Raw genomic sequence first — 17920 nt, 5'->3', positions numbered from 1 at the left:
TCCAGCCTGGGTGACAGAGCAAGACCCCGTCTCAAAAAAAAAAAAAAAAAAAAACAGGCTTTCCAAGTTCAAATCTCATATACTTCCCAGAGCCCACACTGCTTTCAGCTCTTTTTAGTATAGTTCTTGATAATACATATCATCTCCAAATACACATTATCAACATAATAAAAGGCTGGTGGTCGAGAGAAAAAACACCAGCTGGGCACGGTGGCTCACGCCTATAATCCCAGCACTTTGAGAGGCCGAGGAGGGCAGATCACTTGAGGCTGGGAATTCAAGACCAGCCTGGCCAACATGGCAAAACCCTGTTTCTAGTAAAAATACAAAAATTAGCCAGACATAGTGGTGCATGCCTGTAATCCCAGCTACTCAGGAGTCTGAGGCGGGAGAACCCCTTGAACCCAGAGGCAGAGGTTACAGTGAGCCAAGATCGCACCACTGCACTCCAGCCTGGGCTACAGAGTGAGACTTTGTCTCAAAAAAAACACCAACTTAAGGTTACAAGTTATCTTCCTTTCCCCAGGAACTCAGTCTCTCAGTAGCTTCCACGCCCCTCTGAACCTCTAAAAGACATTAACATGTGAGCAGGAGGAAGGAGCAACCCAAAGCTTGTGGGAACTAAAGCAGACTCCAGTGGCCATTTCCTCTTTGGACTGAAGGGGTTTAAATGTGGTTAACTGAAAAGATTTTCAATTCGGGCTCTCCAACGTCTCCAAGGGCAGGAAGCACAGGAAGGGATCCCACCCTGATAAACTTCCTCAGCAGGGGTAGGGCTAACGGGGATTCAGAAGGGATGATGGAGTTTCTACAAAGGTAGGAAGATTACTGTCAGACTTGTTATTTCCTTTCTTTGTACCAGAAATTATCAAAGACTGACTTCACAGAAAATGAACTAGTAAACACCGCCACAGATCTCACACTGTCAGAGGCTGGCAAGAATGACTAGCTCTTAGTCATTCCTATCTTTCTTCATGTCTTGTCATTCTATCCTTCAGGCAAACACATACCATCTGTCCCTTCTACCTGCATATGATCCCAATTCCTTTGAGAAAGCATGTTTCAGCCAGGGGCAATGGCTCATGCCTATAATCCCAGCACTTTGGGAAGCCAAGACAGGTGGATCACTTGAGGTCAAGAGTTCAAGACCAGCCTGGCCAACATGGTGAAACCCCGTCTCTACTAAAAATACCAAAAAAAAAAAAAATTAGCCAGGCATGGTGGCGCACGCCTGTAGTCCCAACTACCTGGAGGCTGAGGCTGAAGAATCGCTTGAACCCAGAAGGCAGAGGTTGCCGTGAGCCAAGATCACGCCACTGCACTCCAGCCTGGGCAACAGAGTGAGACTCTGTCAAAAGAGAAGAGAAGAGAAGAGGAGAGAAAAGAAAGGAAGGAAGGGAGAGAGAGAGAGAGACAGAGAGAGAGAGAGAAAGAGAGAGAGAGAAAGGAAGGAAGGAAGGAAGGAAGGAAGGAAGGAAGGAAGGAAGGAAGGAAGGAAGGAAGGAAGGAAGGAAGGAAGGAAGGAGAGAGAAAGAGAAAGAGAAAGTTTCAAGAATTTAAAGGGTTCACAGGAATGAAGTGACGTCATCTGGCAGTTGGATAAGTGGGCAGAGACAGTAAAGTGGCTGCACTTCTTATTATCCTCGTTTCTGCCATTCAGTAGAGTCTGAGACACTTCAATCCCTCCCACCTATCCAGCCTCAGGAAGAGTTGATGAATTACCTATAGTCCGAAACAAGGTGAGGGTTCCTGAGCAGGTGGGTCTCCACAGCTTTTCTGTCCATCTTCAAGATTCGTTTGAGCAGGTCAAATCGCCTCACTCTGTAGAGCAGTTCAGCCAAGTCCCCGACAGACAGCTTACCTCTTTCACGTAAAATATCCAGAAGGTCCCTGACATTAGGTGGAACCACATCTATAGCAACATCCCGGCACAAAAAGAGCAGCATCTCCTTCTCATCTGTGTCAAGTGCTTCTTCGACCTGATGGATGACCTCAGCAGACATCCTACTCTTAGAGAAGCTCACAAGGGTCTGCAGAAGTACAGCTCCGGGCCAGTCAACAGAAAGCCAGCAGGCAGTCAACTTCATTTCTGAGGGCTGACTTCATTTCTTTCAGAATCCTTTCCAGTGGGGGAGTTCTGTGGTTAAAAGGGAATTTTTCTGAAAATCTTATCAAGCTACCTTACGCCTAAGATTGAAAGTACGGGCTCTTTCTTTCTTGGTGGTCTCCCTGACCTAAGTAGATTAACTTTTATAGAAAGGGATCTATAGAAGTCTATAAAAAGGGATCCTTGGTAGACAGAGCCAAAATGTCAGACTAATCCAAAGCGACAGAGAAGAAAACCTACATTGTAAAGGAAATGAAACAACAGATGAAATCATCTCCTAGGAAACCCCACATTCTTTTTCAGAATTCATCAGAATGTAAAGCATGTTACAGGGAAAATTACAACTAAGGGGCTAATGACCTCAGTAGGAGGAATAAGGAAGAAGTATGTAGTAGGAGGAAGAGGGAAAAGCCCAATGACAGACAGCCTGACTAAACCAGGGAAACTTGCATCACAGGGTTAAATCTCCACTTCAATGACTCCACCCACGTGGCCTTGAACAAACAATGGGGAAAAGAAGTTTCTGTCCCTGTGCCACTCCTTTTTTCTAGTTGCTCTCCTACTTCAAAAGCCCCTCACTCACACCCGGAGGCAGAAAACTCTGCTGCCATCCTCCTAGACCCCAAGCCCTTTTCACAACTTCATCACGAATGCTCACAGAACCTGCCAGCAAGTTGTCAGGTTTGGATAACGTCTTCAGACCCTGAGCCCCACGGAGGTGCCAGAGGCCCTGACTCTCAATGCACTGCTACATGGCAGCAATTGCCATCAGTACTTCTGATGTTCTCAGTGGAACATCAGGAAGTTACAGAGGATCTGGGGAAAGATCTCACTCCAGGGATGGGGCTGGGTGGGAGGGATAAGGAGCTCATGCAATGGGTGTGTTCTTAACTTCTTCCATTGAAACATCCTATTTTCCTGCAAAATTAAAGTTGCTAACCTATCTACTATAAGTTTCACAGCTAAAACTTAAATCACCTCCTGTGTTCTTCATCTGTTCCTATAAGACAGTATTTCAGGTTAAAACCAAATTTATTAACAAAAAATAAGTGGAAACACAACCCAACTCTAAATTGCCAATGGTTGCTTTATATTTGTGTTCAAGTATATTTATATATTTATCTAGCTGTATTTAGTGAAAGAAGCACTGAATCCATTTATTTATTTACATACAATATCAGTCCACAAAAGATTTGAGCTATCTTAAATAAAAGCACATAAATAGAAAATTTTATATGAGAACAAGGAGAAAAAAATATGTTAGAAATTTGAAATGGGCGTGCCCATTCATCCAAACTTCACTTAATATGATTATTTGTAAATAACTGGAGAAATTAAATTTGCTAAGTTAAATTTACTAAAATAAATTTGCTCAATGCAAGTGGAAAAATTGGCACTCAGAAAGATAAATACAAATTTTATGTGCTCTGGAAAGCCCAAATCTATACTCCACTCACAGGCCAACAGTGCTTTAATCTCTAATTCTCTATTTTTTCACAGTCATCTAACTTTTGTAATTCATAAATATCAACAATATAACAATGCCACCAAGAGTTAACAAATTAGATGATCATTTTAAAAAATGTGATCTGCTCAGTTTGTTTCTTCCAACCATCACACCCAGTCACGCACACTCAGCAAGAGCACTGGCATACTGTCTTCCCTCTGTGCTCATGGGGGCAGAGTTTGGCAGCAAAATCTAGATTACTCAGTGGTAGCATCTGGCACACTGAAAGAAAATATCAAAAGGAAACTACAGATCCCGTGTGGAGCCAGCCCACTCAGATGCAGCAAAATATCAGCATGTGTGTACGCTGGAGGCAGTTCACTGTGGCTAGAGGTGCTGGGCACTTGAGAAAGGAGAGCATACTAGGGAGAGGTAGGGCTGGGGTCCGAATAATCACCACTTTGTTGCGGTTTCTTTTAAGCCCAAGCCAAGAAACTAACATAAAAATTACTCTTAGACTAGGGAAGCTCATAAGGTCTTCAGTTTTTTGTAGAGACAGGGTCCCACTGTGTTGCTCAGGCTGGTCTCAAACGCCTGGGCTCAAGTGATTCTCCTGCCTCAACCTTCCAAAATGCTGAGACTACAGGTGTGAGCCACCACACCCAGATGAGTGAGTTCTTTAGAGCCCAGTAAAAGGACTTGTGCCCATCAGTTACCAGCTCCACCCAGCCTGAGCTGCCGGACTCAGTGTCCCATTCACTTCTTCTGAAGACTCACTTGCCTTCACCTTACTCAGATGAAGGGCAAAAGGAATATCCAAGCCCAATTATTTTTCTTCCCTGCTTTCAAATACCCAATCCTCCTAACTGATCAAGATTCCATTAGTTTCACTTCTCCCCGCAGTGTTTTCAGCAGTTCACTTTCCCCAGTCAGACAAAATTGGCAACTGTGTGTGTTTTCTAGAATTTTAAAGGAATTCCCCTTAACTCCCCTCACAGGCATATTCTAATTTAATGACTATATCTCCCCTTCTTTTCCACACCCACACCCTGGGACAAACTGTCCCCGACCTTCACAACAAGAGCAAACAAAACCTGAGATCAATTTCTGTTTCATTTCTCTTGCAGAAGTCATGAGACTATCGCCAATTATTATTCAAAACGCCAACAAAGCTTAGGCAAGTCAGAGTTATCTTTCACACACTAGCTAACAGGAGCATCCGGTTCTGGAAACAGAAATACTCCAGGCATTTTATATAGCAATTACACTTAATACTGGAACCAACAAAACTGCTAAGAGGACTGGAGGAAGGGGCTCTGGGGTGGGATTCTAACAAAGACTCCTGGGGCTGCTGGAACAACCTTGCCTCAGCCAGGGAAGTGAGGATCAGGAGGCTGCCACTAGAACTGAGCTCAAAGACCCTCTGACAGTGGAGACCCAGAGATCAGAGGGCGCATGCTACAAACTCTGGCCAGCATTTTCAACTATCTCGCCTTTTTCCCTCCTGCCTGCCAGCCCTGCAGCATCTAGGGTGACCGAGTCCCAGGAAACCCCTCAGTCCCAGGCAAACAGGGATGGTTGATCACTCCAGCACTCCTGCCTTAATGAGTAAGCCTCTAACACTCCTACAACTCGAGTAGCAAGTAGTTCCGAAGGAAGGGAGAAGAGATAACACAATCTGAAAACTACTTACCACCACACCCTGCTGGTTTCCTGAGCCGGGCCCTATGGCTGCTCAACAGTTTCATTTACAAGAGGACTCTGGTCAGTTCCTTTCCCACACCCTTCAAGGAGTGCTCCAACCTGCACCACTCTCTTCCATCCCAACACCACCTCCAATGCCATTTCTCATCCATGTATCAGGCACAAAGTCCTGCCACCTTCTACCTTTCCACTGCCCCAGCCGGTCCCTGCTGTCCCTCTGCTTGCCTAGGGCTAAGCCTCCCTGTGTGCCCTCCTGTCTCTACTAAGTCCCTATGTCTACTCTCATCATCCTCTCTCTACCTCCAAAGACAGCTCCTCCCAGCTCGTAAACATGTGCAAGTCTCTTCCATCTTAAAAAATAAAGCCAAAACCCTCAAAAAAGCCTGAGGGTCCCCTAGACCGACCATCCTTTCACTTTATTCCCTTTCACATAAAGCTGGGACCTCGTGAAGGAACAGTCTGTACTCAGTGCTTCAGTTTCTTCAACCACAATTCACTCCTCAACAGGCCTCCACCTGGATCGCCTCAACCCACCATCTCCTCTACACAGCCACATTCAGTCCTGAGCCATACTGGAATATCAGGCAAAAGGGACAATCAGCAATACTGATGCTGTCTTTATTTAAATTTTTGGTATTTTGTTCATCATAGATTTTTGGCATTTATGTCTGTTTTTTAAAAGATTGCATTAAAATATTATCTATGTTGATGACTGACTTTTTGAGCACCCCCTTACATGTTGTCCTGAAGCGAGTGCCTTGTTTGCCCCTACTAATATCCCAGCCCTGATGACACAGCTCTTGTTGAGGCCCTAGTGACCTCCTGGCTGCCACATCCAAAAACTTGGAAGTCCTCTTTCAACTGACTGCTCAACTCCAGCTGACACTGCTAATTGATCCCTCCTTGAAACTCTTCTCCCTTGGCTGAGCTCACACCACTATATTCTACACAGACCCTTCTCTAACTTTCTCCTACTCCTCAGCATACTCTTTCTGCACCTGTCCCTTAAGTGCTGGTGCCTACCATCCATCTCTCATCCAAACTCATTCCCCTAGTCATTATGTTCCCCTGCTTCCGACCTTACCCTCTCCAAATCTACCTTCCATCTAAGTGAACTTTCTAAAGTTCATGCCTGAACTGGCCAGGAACAGGGGCTCACACCTGTAATCCCAGCACTTTGAGAGGCCAAGGCAGGCGGATCACTTGAGGCCAGGAGTTCAAGACCAGCCTGGCCAACATGGCAAAACCCTGTCTCTACTAAAAATACAAAAACTAGCTGGTCATGGTGCTGCATGCCTGTAATCCCAGCTACTCGGGTGGCTGAGGCACAAGAATCTCTTCGGCCTGGGAGGTGGAGGTTGACAGTGAGCTGAGATGGCGCCACTGCACTCCAGCCTGGGCAACAAGAGTGAAACTCTGTCTCAAAAAATACAAAACAAAACAAAACACCTCTATTGAAGCACTTAACACACTTCCCTGGTACCCACATTAGCCCTAACCAGGTGTCAGCAAATGCAGTTTAGTGTAGTCAGGCTTCTCAACCTTTCTCACAGAACACCAACGCTACCTCCATCAAAGGCACATATTGTTCCCTGTAATCAGTAGCAAAGCATGCAGCAGGACCAGCTAAGCCATCCAAAGACGTATTTAACATTTCCTTCTTTCTACTGCTTCTCTATGTGAAGCAAGGTCATCGTATGGCATGAAAGCAATGTCATGTCCAATGAGCTATGGCGTGAATGCAAATGTAATTTCTAAGCAACCCCACAAATTGGGCGGCAATGGAGAAACCTGTCTTGCCAGCTGCAGAAAGCACCATGCAAACCTGAACTTTCAGGTGTCTGGGAAGCCCCAGTGGAGATGTAAACGTGAAACAAAGTGTCATCCAGAAATTTCTAAAAGGAGAAGAGGTTGCACAATTCTGGGTAAAGTAGAATGTGGCCATCTCACAGAAGTTTTGTGCATTCATCCTGAACATAACAAAATTCACCTTCCTACTCTATTGGTGTGCAGAACAACAGATGATCCCAATTATAAAATGACATAAAATTAGAAGTTATATTTTATAAAATTCTTTGATGAGGCTGCTATGGTTTGAATGTGTCCCCTCCAAAGTTCAGGTGTTGCCAATACGATAGGATTAAGAGGTGGGGCCTTTAAGAGGTGATCATTCCCTGGAGGCGCCTCCCTCCTGAATGGGATTAGATGACCTTATAAAGGGGGTTGATAAAGGGAGTTTCTTTTTTTTTTTGCCCTCCCACCTTTTGCCATGTTAAGACACAGCATTCCTCCCCTCTGCAGAATGCAGTGTTCAAGGCACCAGATTGGAAGCGGGGAGCAGCCCTCACCAGATGCCAGCACCTTGATCTTGGACTTCCCAGCCTCCAGACTGTGAGAAATAAATTTCTGTTTTTATAAATTACCCTGGTTGTGGGTATTTTGTTACAGCAGCACACAACAGACTAAGACAGAACAGACTTTTCATGACTCTCAGGGAAGCTCCCACAAATTCCAACCAGACAGTATCTCCAATAACTTCCTTGGTTCCTAACAGTTACATGTAGGCTGCAGAAAACAAGAATGAATCAGAAATGAGAAAGCATCTAGATCAAAAGATCATAAATCATCATCTAATTGGATATAGAAACATGGGGAAAAGTCACCAGGAGCAAGGGAGGTAAATCAGTTGATGTAGTGCCCTTAACTAAATTTAAATTTTCACTTCGGCAGGTATATTTGTTCAGCTTACACAACAGATTGCCCACTGTAACTAAATGTCCAAGAGTGGCCCTGCAGGAGATAGCTCTGTTCAAAATCAGAAATTGTGCATCACACTAGGGACAAACTTCTGATACATAGCTCAAGCACTAAGAGTATCATCCCCACTTCAGCCCAACCCATAATCTAACTCCAAACCAACAAATATCTCAATGGTCCCCAGACAGTATTTTTCTGTCCCAGCAACTTCACTCAAGCATTTGCCTCCATTTGGAAAGCCCCTTCCCTCCTCTCAGTCTGTGCCTGAAATTATATCTTATCTTTCAAGATAGCTCTTCCATAAACTTGTCTTGATCCCCAAATCAAGTCATCTCTTCCTGCTTTATAGCACTGTTTGTGTTCTCTTCCAGCATTTTATCTTATTCTATCCTGTGTGAGACTCAGTTGAGTACTGTCATATGTGGAGGTCCTTGGGGATAGATAGGCATTTACTCATATTCATTAGACTGTGGTAAACAATGGCCAGGGCTGCCAAGCTCAGCCGTCTTGGGTCTTGAACAGACTGGTCATCATTGGACCATTGCAGCCCATGTGTAATGCTTACTCATCCCTTCATAACATACAATGAAGCAAGATGGAGCTGGTGGTGTCGTTAAGATACCATACTTGGAATCCAGTTGTTGGATCCACAAGAGTGAGCTTGTGAAAGGAAGCTTTTGCAACTACATGCGTTAACAATGCTATTGCTTTAGAGTGACTTGCAATGTAATTCTAAGAGGATGGGTAAGTCCCCATGCAAAACTTCCTGGACGCTGGCAGGACCTCATTGTGAGTGGGGAGAATACAATGTATCCAACCAAGGGGATGTTTGGAACTCATCATCAATCTATTACCAGGCTTCAATTTATTTGACAGAGAAAAATGAACAACAGGTCAAGCTGCCTGAGTTTAAGCAAGATGTCAGATTTTAATGCTTCGGCAAAGACTGAGTTCAGAGACCAGGTTTCAACTTCAGGTAGTATGAAGAAGACCTATGGCTTAGCCTCACTTCTTTTTAGGTATCTAAACCATCTGATGTCACCTTTAGAGGAACTGGATGTCTAATTTCATGCAACAGCAGTCAGGAAAACAGGCATTCCTTCTCCTCAAGGTTTTGATCAAAGGAATAAAAAGTGGCTCAAGAAACAACCCCATCTATTCAAGAGAATAGCATACTATCAATTATGCTACATTACTGCAATAAAATATTTAGGAGACATTCTCTTAAGTTAATCTAGACAAGATTGGCTTAAATTAAATTTCAACTTGGCAGGTATATTTGCTCAGTTTACACAACAGATTCTCCATTGTAACTAAAGGGCCAAACTTGGCCCTTTGGGAGATAGCTGTTCAAAGTCAGAAATTGTACATAATACTACGGATATAAAGTTCTTAAAAATACTTTTATATAGCATTCATTTTCTATAAAAAGCACTACCTGCTTTTTGCTCTAAGAAAATCTGGAAAATAGAGAAAAGTAGAGAAGAAAATAAAAATTCCCCACTTGCTTCAGTCTCATCACCATCCCTGGTACCTACTCATCCGTCCCCCTAGTTTCTCATCTCTTGCCTGGTTCCTTGTTCTAGGTTCCTTGACATTCCTGGTGACTACCCAGGTTAAAGGATAGACTCATTCTACATTTAGGCTGAATGATAGCCAGCACGTTTACAGAAAGCCTAGGCAGACAGCAACTGATATAGTGTCTCCTCTGGGGGTATAGCTTTGTGCTATATACAACTTGCCTGTGCTACCACATATTTTATTAACAGCTCCATCACAGAGCACAACCTTATAATTACTTACCAGATTAAAATAATCCAGCCTTATGATTATTTGCCAGATTAAAATAATCCAGCCATGGCTTAGAATAGAAGTCAAGTCAAGTATAAAATCTGAACTATGGGGTTTCAATAGCATAACATGGCCAAGGTTTTGAGCGAAACTTTTGCGCTGCTTCTATGTTTTCCAATTAGAAAGGGAGCTCCAGATAGCAGAGAGAGATCTACGCGCTCCCATTCCTTAGCCCCAGCGGGTGCTCAGTAAATGGTGAAGGAGTTACTTTTTTCATTTAACTCTTGATTCCAAGTTGTGGTTATTGTTGCAGGGAATTTGGTTTACTCACCAGATAGTATTCAAGCAAGAGACTGTCAGGTACCTACTCTTTTAAACAATCTCATTGACTTTGAAAACTACTTTTGAAAGCTCCAAGTAAAAACAAACAAAAAACACAGATATATAAGCCAAAGGGAAGATACAAAGGAAGTTCAAGGAGAAAACTCAAGAATTTCACAAGTAGGAAAGGTAGCTTTGGTTCCCATTTCTAAAGTCACATGACTAAAGAAACTCATTACCCTGGGAAACATTTTAAACCTTGGAGTAAGTAACTATGAGAGGATTTTCCAATTACATTTTTTAAAGTATATAAATATACATATAAATGATTCACTTCTTCAAATGAAGAGCTCACTGCAGAAGATACAAATTATCTTGAGTATGCAGATGAAAGTGGTATCAAGTGGTGTATAGCTTCTCTCTTTCATAACAAGTACTAAATCAACAAAGATGGCAACCCAGTATCGAGAATAAGAGAAAAATAATGTAGAAGATGTTTATCTATTTGGGCCAAAAACCTAAATCACCAAAAAAAGAAAGTGGCTAGAAGTGGAGACCATCAAAGGAACATAAATACAGAACAAGTGTAGAAAAGCAAGCAATTTTCGAAGGAGAATCACTTGAACCCAGGAGGCAGAGGCTGCAACGAACAGAGATAGCACCACTGCACTCCAGCCTGGGTGACAGAGTGAGACTCTGTATCAAAAAAAAAAAAAAAAAAAAAAAGCAGCTGGGTGTGGTGGCGCGCACCTGTAGTTCCAGCTGCTCCAGAGGCTGATGTGAGATGATTGCTTGTGCCCCGAGTTAGAGGCTGAAGTGAGCTATGATCACCACTGCACTCCAGCCCGAGCAACAAGCAAGATCTCACCTCAAAAAAAAAAAAAAAAAAAGGAAGGCCCCACCTTGAATCTTTTTTAGAAAAAAGCAGGTTGTAAATAAACACAATTTTAAAAAATGAAATACTTTGCAAACTAGAAAACAAAAACATTATGAGTGTTTTTTTTAAAAAATATGTAAAAGACTGTATCTGAGAGCACGAATGTGGGGGGAAAAACATTACACTGAAACCTTTGGTTATCTCTAGGGAATGAACCCCTGGGGGTTTTCTCTATTTACTTTGCATATTTTAACCCAGGTAATTGTAATACAATTTGACTGAAGAGTGTCTGAAGAAAATACATTACAGTACAGAATGTTAGGTACAATCCTGAAGCAAGTGCAAAGACAGCCGCTGAGCATATGAAAGTACAGAGAAAGGGCACCAGGGTGGGGTGTCAAGTCTTCTGAGGGGAGATGACAGGAGGAGAGTATAACGGAGATACAGGGCATTCCAATAATGATAGTGCTTTTCACCTCACCGATCTATAGTAAGAAAGAACAATTGGGTTCTGCAAGTTACCTGGGCATACTAAAAGAAAATACAAAACAAACAAACAAATAAACAAAAAGAACCCATGGTGTCATAACTGCCCCACCATGGCCCACAGGCTTCCCCCAGGCAGTCTGTCAGTGGATCTTGTCTAAACTACCTTGACTCGAAATTACCTGTGTAGGTAACTGCTGAGTCTTCCTCAACCATATTGTGAGGTTATGGGGACAAGAACCAAGTTTAGATCCATTTCTATGTCCTCGGCACCCAGAACTCTACCTGGCCCAAAGAAGCTCAATAAATGTTGGTAGGATTATACTGAATTAAAGGCAAGGAGGCACTGGAGTCCATAAACACGAGTTTAATTAGTCCCTGGGGCTCTACAGGGAAGAAATAATCAGACTTCAAGGGTGCCCCATTCCCCAGAGTCCATTCCTGGTATTTGAAAGAGCAACATGCCTCAGAGTGTTGTGAGTCCACTGGAGGCTCAAAGAAGAGACCTAGGGCCAAAAGCGAGGACTCAATTCTTTTCTGCCAGTATGGGGGACAGTGCCCCAACGTCCCAGGAGCCCAGGGCGACACCAGCCCAGGGGCGGGGATCGGGCAGGATTCTGGATCTACTCACGCCCGGGCAGCCGTCGGCTCTTCCCACTGGATCTCCGCCGGGACCAACTCCCACCCTCGCCGGACAAGCTCAGACCTGCTGCTCCGCAAAAGCAGAACTGGAAATGCTCCAGATGGGACGAGGAACAAGGACAGAAAGTCAAATACATCAACAGGTGGCTTCGCCGGAGGGCGTCCGAAAACCTCTGCCTACTGAACCGCTTCACGCCTAATCCCCGCCGCCCACCGGCTGAAATGTTACCACACAAGACATAAATTCTCGAATCCTGTGTGCGGAATTTCCCGCCCCCTCGCAGTTGAAACTTGCACAGGGCCACTCGCGTGTCTCTGGGAGGTAAAATTCTCCATGCGTGGTCAAAGGGCGTATGCATAGCTCAGTACAGTTACGTGCGGCCCCACCAGGACTGAGTGGGGACCGCCGCTGCGCCCCCACCACCTACTAGGAGCTGCGGTAGGACCTCCGATGCCCCAGGGGCCTAGGCAATTTCCGCTTCAGCTTCCTGGAGGCCCCCAGCCCAAAGCTCAAAAAAACTGCACCTTATCCCGCCCACCCCGGGTCATGCAAGACTTTCGGGGGGAGGGGGAAACCCAGCGACCCTGCAAATGGCTTCACCTTGGAAACCGGTACAAGGAAGCAAGCAAGTACAAGGAAGCAAGTAACCGGTATAAGGAAGCAAGTAAGGAGGTCAAATGTCAGTTACAAACAGAAACGTAAAACATAAAGTCGCTAGAGAAAGCCATTTTAACGAGGACATTTGACCCAAAAGCTGTAAGTAAAACAAGTATTAACAAAACAAGAAAATGTATGTAAAGCAAACATTTACAAACATTAAATGTATGTAAAGCAAACAGTAAATATTCAAAACTTCCTTTCGACCCAGTCTTTTTTGTTTATATCTTGGAGTTGGGCCGGGCGCGGTGGCTCACGCCTGTAATCCTAGCACTTTGGGAGGCTAAGGCGGGCGGATCACCTGAGGTCGGGAGTTCGAGACCAGCCTGATCAACATGGAGAAACCCCGTCTCTACTAAAAATACAAAATTAGCCGGGCATGGTGGTGCATCCCTGTAAGCTCAGCAACTTGAGAGGCTGAGGCAGGAGAATCGCTTGAACTCGAGAGGCAGAGGTTGCGGTGAGCAGAGATCCGTGCCATTGCACTCCAGCCTGGGCAACAACAGTGAAACTCTGTCTCAAAAAAAAAAAAAAAAAAAAGATCTTGGAGCTCGAGCCAGGTTTTTTGTTAAACAAAACTTTTGTAAGGTTATTTAGGGGAATCACCAACCCGAAAAGGGCCAAAAACTCCGTTCCTCTTATCTGAAATCTCTCTCTAAAGCAGGTCAAACTTTCCAGAGCCCGCTCTTAGTTCTAGATTATTGCAGTTTGTTGATACTAAAAAAGCTTTACTTATGCTATATGCTAACCCCCTACTGGTTTCACCCTTCTTTGCTTAAGAACAAATTTCAAATGTCAACCAATTAAAACATTCGCAAGACCTCTGGCGTCCTTGATTTTACTTCCTACTCCGTGGAGCCAAAAACTGATTATGAATTTCAGTGGCCTTTGTTCTACTGCGTGCCACTTTTAATATTAAAAGAACATGGCCTTCTGTCCAAATCCGGACACTCTCAAGTAAGAACATCTTGAAGTCATTTTACATTTCCCAGTCCTTTTGAAGCGGTGGAAAAATAGCAGAAACAGGTTCATTTTAAAAGGCTCTAAAAACGTTTCTTCAGTCAGGCATTCCCAGCTTTTCCAAGGCAAGCTTTCCTTGCACTTGGGCAAAATAGATATTAAACTGCTCTGGAAAATAACAGCCCTGACTAGGCTATTGTTAAATTCCCTACAGGGCGGCGGCTCCCACTGAGTGAGGTCGAACGCACACACAACTGTTGGGAAAGTCCACGTTCCCAACAACTTTCGAAAGGAAAAATGCCAGATCTTCTCAATAGTTCACTCCAAGAATTGAACTCTCAAGATCATTTTAAGCAAAGTTTACACGACGCTGAGGACCCGCCACTGAAGCTCGCGGGTGGGCCTCTGCGGCTGCGGCTGCGGCTGCAGGGGGCGGCTAGAGTTAGCCAAGGGTTACTTCCGGTCTCTCAGGTCCATCGGGGTGAAGCTTGGACCGCAGTGGCCCAGGTCGCCCCTTTCTGGGAATCCGGGGCGGAGTTGCCGGTAGAAGGGGTTCGGGGGTTCGGAGTGGGGCGGAAGCGGAAGCGGGGGCATTCCGCTCAGCCCGCGGTAAACAACCGAGATAAGAAATCTACAAAACTGAGTCAGGTTCCAGAAGCGCCCCCGCCATCCCCTGGCCACTGCCGGCCACCTGCAGTTTCCCGGAGCAGAGGGCTGTGAGGAGCGGCAGGCGCAGGGCCTGCTGCAACGCCGATTCAGGGCCGGGCGTCGGGGCTTGGGGTCTGGGACAGCTCCGGCGCCGCCGGCGGGGGCTAGAGCGTGGGGCACGTACCGTCCTGTCGCGGCCGGACTCTCCTGCCGCTGACACCTCAGCCTTAGCTCCCCTAGACGCCCGGAAGGCGCACGCAAGATGGAGGCAAAGAAACCGAAAGCCTGGAAGCGGACTTGGTGCTGGGCGATGGCTGTTCGCGGCGCTTCTCTCCCACACCCCCTCCCGTGGTCTTTGGATAGCCCTGGGCTTTGCCTCAGCCGTCACTGGACAAAAGTCCAATAGCCGGCACTCACTGTGTTAGGCCGAGTCCCCATCCCTAGTTCCGGGAGTCCCTTTTAGTTGAGACTCGTCGGTGAGGCTGCCAGCTCGCTGTTTCCTGCTTTGGCTTGTGTGACTGAGTATGCAGTAACCGAGGGTGGATGTCGACACAAGTTCCACGCGTTAGGAGTAAGCACTGCGAGGTGGTTTGTTTTTTTTTTTTTTTTTTTTTTTTTTTTTTGCTTTCTTTCTTTCTTCTTTCTTTTTTGAGACGGAGTCTCGCTCTGTGGCCCAGGCTGGAGTGCAATGGCGCAATTTCAGCTCACCGCAACATCCGCCTCCCTAGTTAAAGCGATTCTCTTGCCTCAACCCCCCGTGTAGCTGGAACTACAGGCGCGCATCACCACACCCGGCTACCCGGCTAATTTTTGTGTTTATTAGAGACGGGGGTTTCACTGTTGGCCAGGATGGTCTCGAACTCCTGACTTTGTGATCCGCCCGCCTCGGCCTGCGAAAGTGCTGGGATTGCAGGCGTGAGCCACCGCGCCCGGTACGAGTGTTTATGATTTGATGTCTGGGAGTCATAGCAAACGTGAACGCACTTTGTGGTTTTTTTGTGTGTATGTTTTTGTTTTTTGTTTTCCTTCTTGAGACAGGGTCTCGCGCTGTCGCCGAGGCTAGAAGGCAGTGGCGCCATCACTGCAGCCTGGACTTCCCGCGCCCAAGCCATCCAACCCCCTCAGCCACCCGAGTAGCTGGGACCACAGGCGCAGGCCATCATGCCCGACTAATTTTAGGGTTTCACCATGTTGGCCAGGCTGGTCTCCAACTCCTGGCCTCAGGTGATCCTCGCCCGCCTCGGCCTCCCAAAGTGCTGGGGTTACAGGCGTCAGTCTCCGTGCCCCGCTAAGTTTTTATTTATTCCTATTAACTACTTTATTGTGATTCTTAAAAAGCTTTAACTTTCCTTGAAATAATTTTAAACTCACAGGAAAGGTGAAGAATAATACCAAGAGAGACTAACTGCAGGACGGCATGAAGAGCTCAGGATTCACCCCTAGTGAAACTGAAAATTATTTAAAACAACAAACAACCATTAACTATTTTAAGCCTCTGAAATGGTCCTAAGGGCAAACAGCAAATGAAGAAACATGTGTTCCAAAAAATCTATAAAAACTCTTGCATCAGAATGTAAGAGTTTGTGGTATTTAAACCAAACCTCTCCCTTTGTTCAGCAAGACAGACTCCACTCCAGACCGCTGCAACTAAGAACCTCTCTCTTCCCACAGCTCCCAGTCAGAGACCAGCATGTCAGCATTTCTCGTCTTGCCCATAGCTACCTGATGCTGAAGCTAAATCCTGGGGGAGTATGGTGGAGAGGTGGCAGAGTCCTTCTTCCATTCAGAGGCTCCACCTTGGGTGGAGTGCTGAGACACAAGAGGAGACTTTAGCTCTTTTTCTCCATTACTTTCACCCCATATTCACCCCCAAGCTTTTTTTTTTTAATCTCTCTATCTTCCCAAGATAGTTGCATTCTGATTTTGATTAATCTTCAGTACATATGCTATTATAATCATGTAAACGGTAGTCACAGCCAAGTTATGTACCAAACTATGATTACTTTTCCTTCCCCACACAACTTTTAGTTTTTTCTAGGGTTAATAATTGTCTTGTTTTGTTGGTTTTTCCATGTAATTAAATACTAAACTGTCAGTTATCCAAGTTTGGTTTTTTGTTTGTTTTTGAGAGGGGTCTCACTCCAGGCTGGAGTGCAGTGACCCGCTCACAGCTCACTGCAGCCTTAACCTCCTGCCGCCTGAGTTCAAGTGATCCTTCTGCCTCAGCCTCCTGAGTAGCTAGGACTACGGGTCCTAGCATGCCACCATGCTAGGTGTGCCCCTACAGGTGCCACCATGCCCAACTAATTATTTTAAAAAAATTTTGTGGTCAGGCGCAATGGCTCACTCCTGTAGTCCCAGCACTTTGGGAAGCCGAGGCGGGTGGATTACGAGGTCAGGAGTTCAAGACCAGCCTGGCCAAGATAGTGAAACCCCATTTCTACTAAAAATACAAAAAATTAACTGGGTGTGATGGTGGGCGCCTGTAATCCCAGCTACTCAGGAGGCTAAGGCAGAGAATTGCTTGAACCCAGGAGGCAGAGGTTGCAGTGAGCCTAGATTATGCCACTACACTGCAGCCTGGGAGACAGAGCGAGACTCCATCTCAAAAATATATATACACACACACACATACACATGTATATATATACATATGTGTATATATGTATATACTATATAGTATATATAGTGTTCATATATATACACTGTATATAGTACATATAGTAGAAGTGGAGGTCGTGGGTTGGGGGGAGTCTTGCTATGCTGCCCAGGATGGTTTTGTTTTTTGTTTTTTTTTTTTTTGAGACGGAGTCTGCTGTGTCGCCCAGGCTGGAGTGCAGTGGCCGGATCTCAGCTCACTGCAAGCTCCGCCTCCCAGGTTTACGCCCTTCTCCTGCCTCAGCCTCCCGAGTAGCTGGGACTACAGGCGCCCGCCACCTCGCCCGGCCAGTTTTTTGTATTTTTTAGTAGAGACGGAGTTTCACCAGGTTAGCCAAGATGGTCTCGATCTCCTGACCTTGTGATCCGCCCGCCTCGGCCTCCCAAAGTGCTGGGATTACAAGCTTGAGCCACCGCGCCTGGCCCCAGGCTGGTTTTGAACTTGCCTCAAGCGATCCTCCTGCCTAGGTCTTTCAAAGCACTGGGATTACAAGCATGACCGCCGCTGCTCTTGGCCTTTCTTATCATTTCAGTACATCAAGAAAATTTTATTACAGATCAGCACCTGTCCTTAATTTGGAAACTACTATTCAAGGACACCTAGCTTAGCACCTCCATCACCACTTCCAACCCACCCTATCGCAAGTGAAAGCCGTTTCTGGTTATCAGTAGAACCATCACAGTGGACTTACCCCAGGCCTACCTTGCATGCCCACTGATTCTCACCACTTCAACACATACCAGTATGACTTCTAACCCCGCATATCCATATGTCATTCCTTAAGGGCTTTTTCTGGCTCACATTGGAAGCCCATATTGTCATCCCATTTGGCAAACCAGTAGGGGCAGGCATTTAACCCCCTA

At 45.5% G+C, this 17920-nt stretch overlaps 1 protein-coding gene across 5 annotated transcripts in view; it reads right to left on the bottom strand.

The window, feature by feature from the left end:
* The window catches only part of CFLAR (CASP8 and FADD like apoptosis regulator), a 47305-nt gene extending 32213 nt beyond the window's left edge, over nucleotides 1–15092 (bottom strand). For 2 of the 5 annotated variants that reach the window (XM_010375493.2, XM_010375497.2), the window contains exons 1-2: nucleotides 14583–15092; nucleotides 1723–2137 (exon numbers count right to left, since the gene is read on the bottom strand). In XM_010375493.2, coding sequence (XP_010373795.2) covers nucleotides 1723–2087 — 365 coding nt within the window. In that variant the 5' untranslated portion in view covers nucleotides 2088–2137; nucleotides 14583–15092. Of the gene's footprint in view, nucleotides 1–1722; nucleotides 2138–12121; nucleotides 12530–14582 lie in introns of those variants that run through there. The other 3 variants (XM_010375494.2, XM_030916356.1, XM_010375495.2) reach the window with 2 other exon arrangements.
* Nucleotides 15093–17920: the final 2828 nt, after the last annotated feature.

The sequence above is a fragment of the Rhinopithecus roxellana genome, chromosome 14 (assembly GCF_007565055.1).
Source record: "Rhinopithecus roxellana isolate Shanxi Qingling chromosome 14, ASM756505v1, whole genome shotgun sequence".
In the NCBI taxonomy this organism is placed as follows: Eukaryota; Metazoa; Chordata; class Mammalia; order Primates; family Cercopithecidae; genus Rhinopithecus; species Rhinopithecus roxellana.
This window is presented reverse-complemented; position numbering and strand designations above follow the sequence as displayed.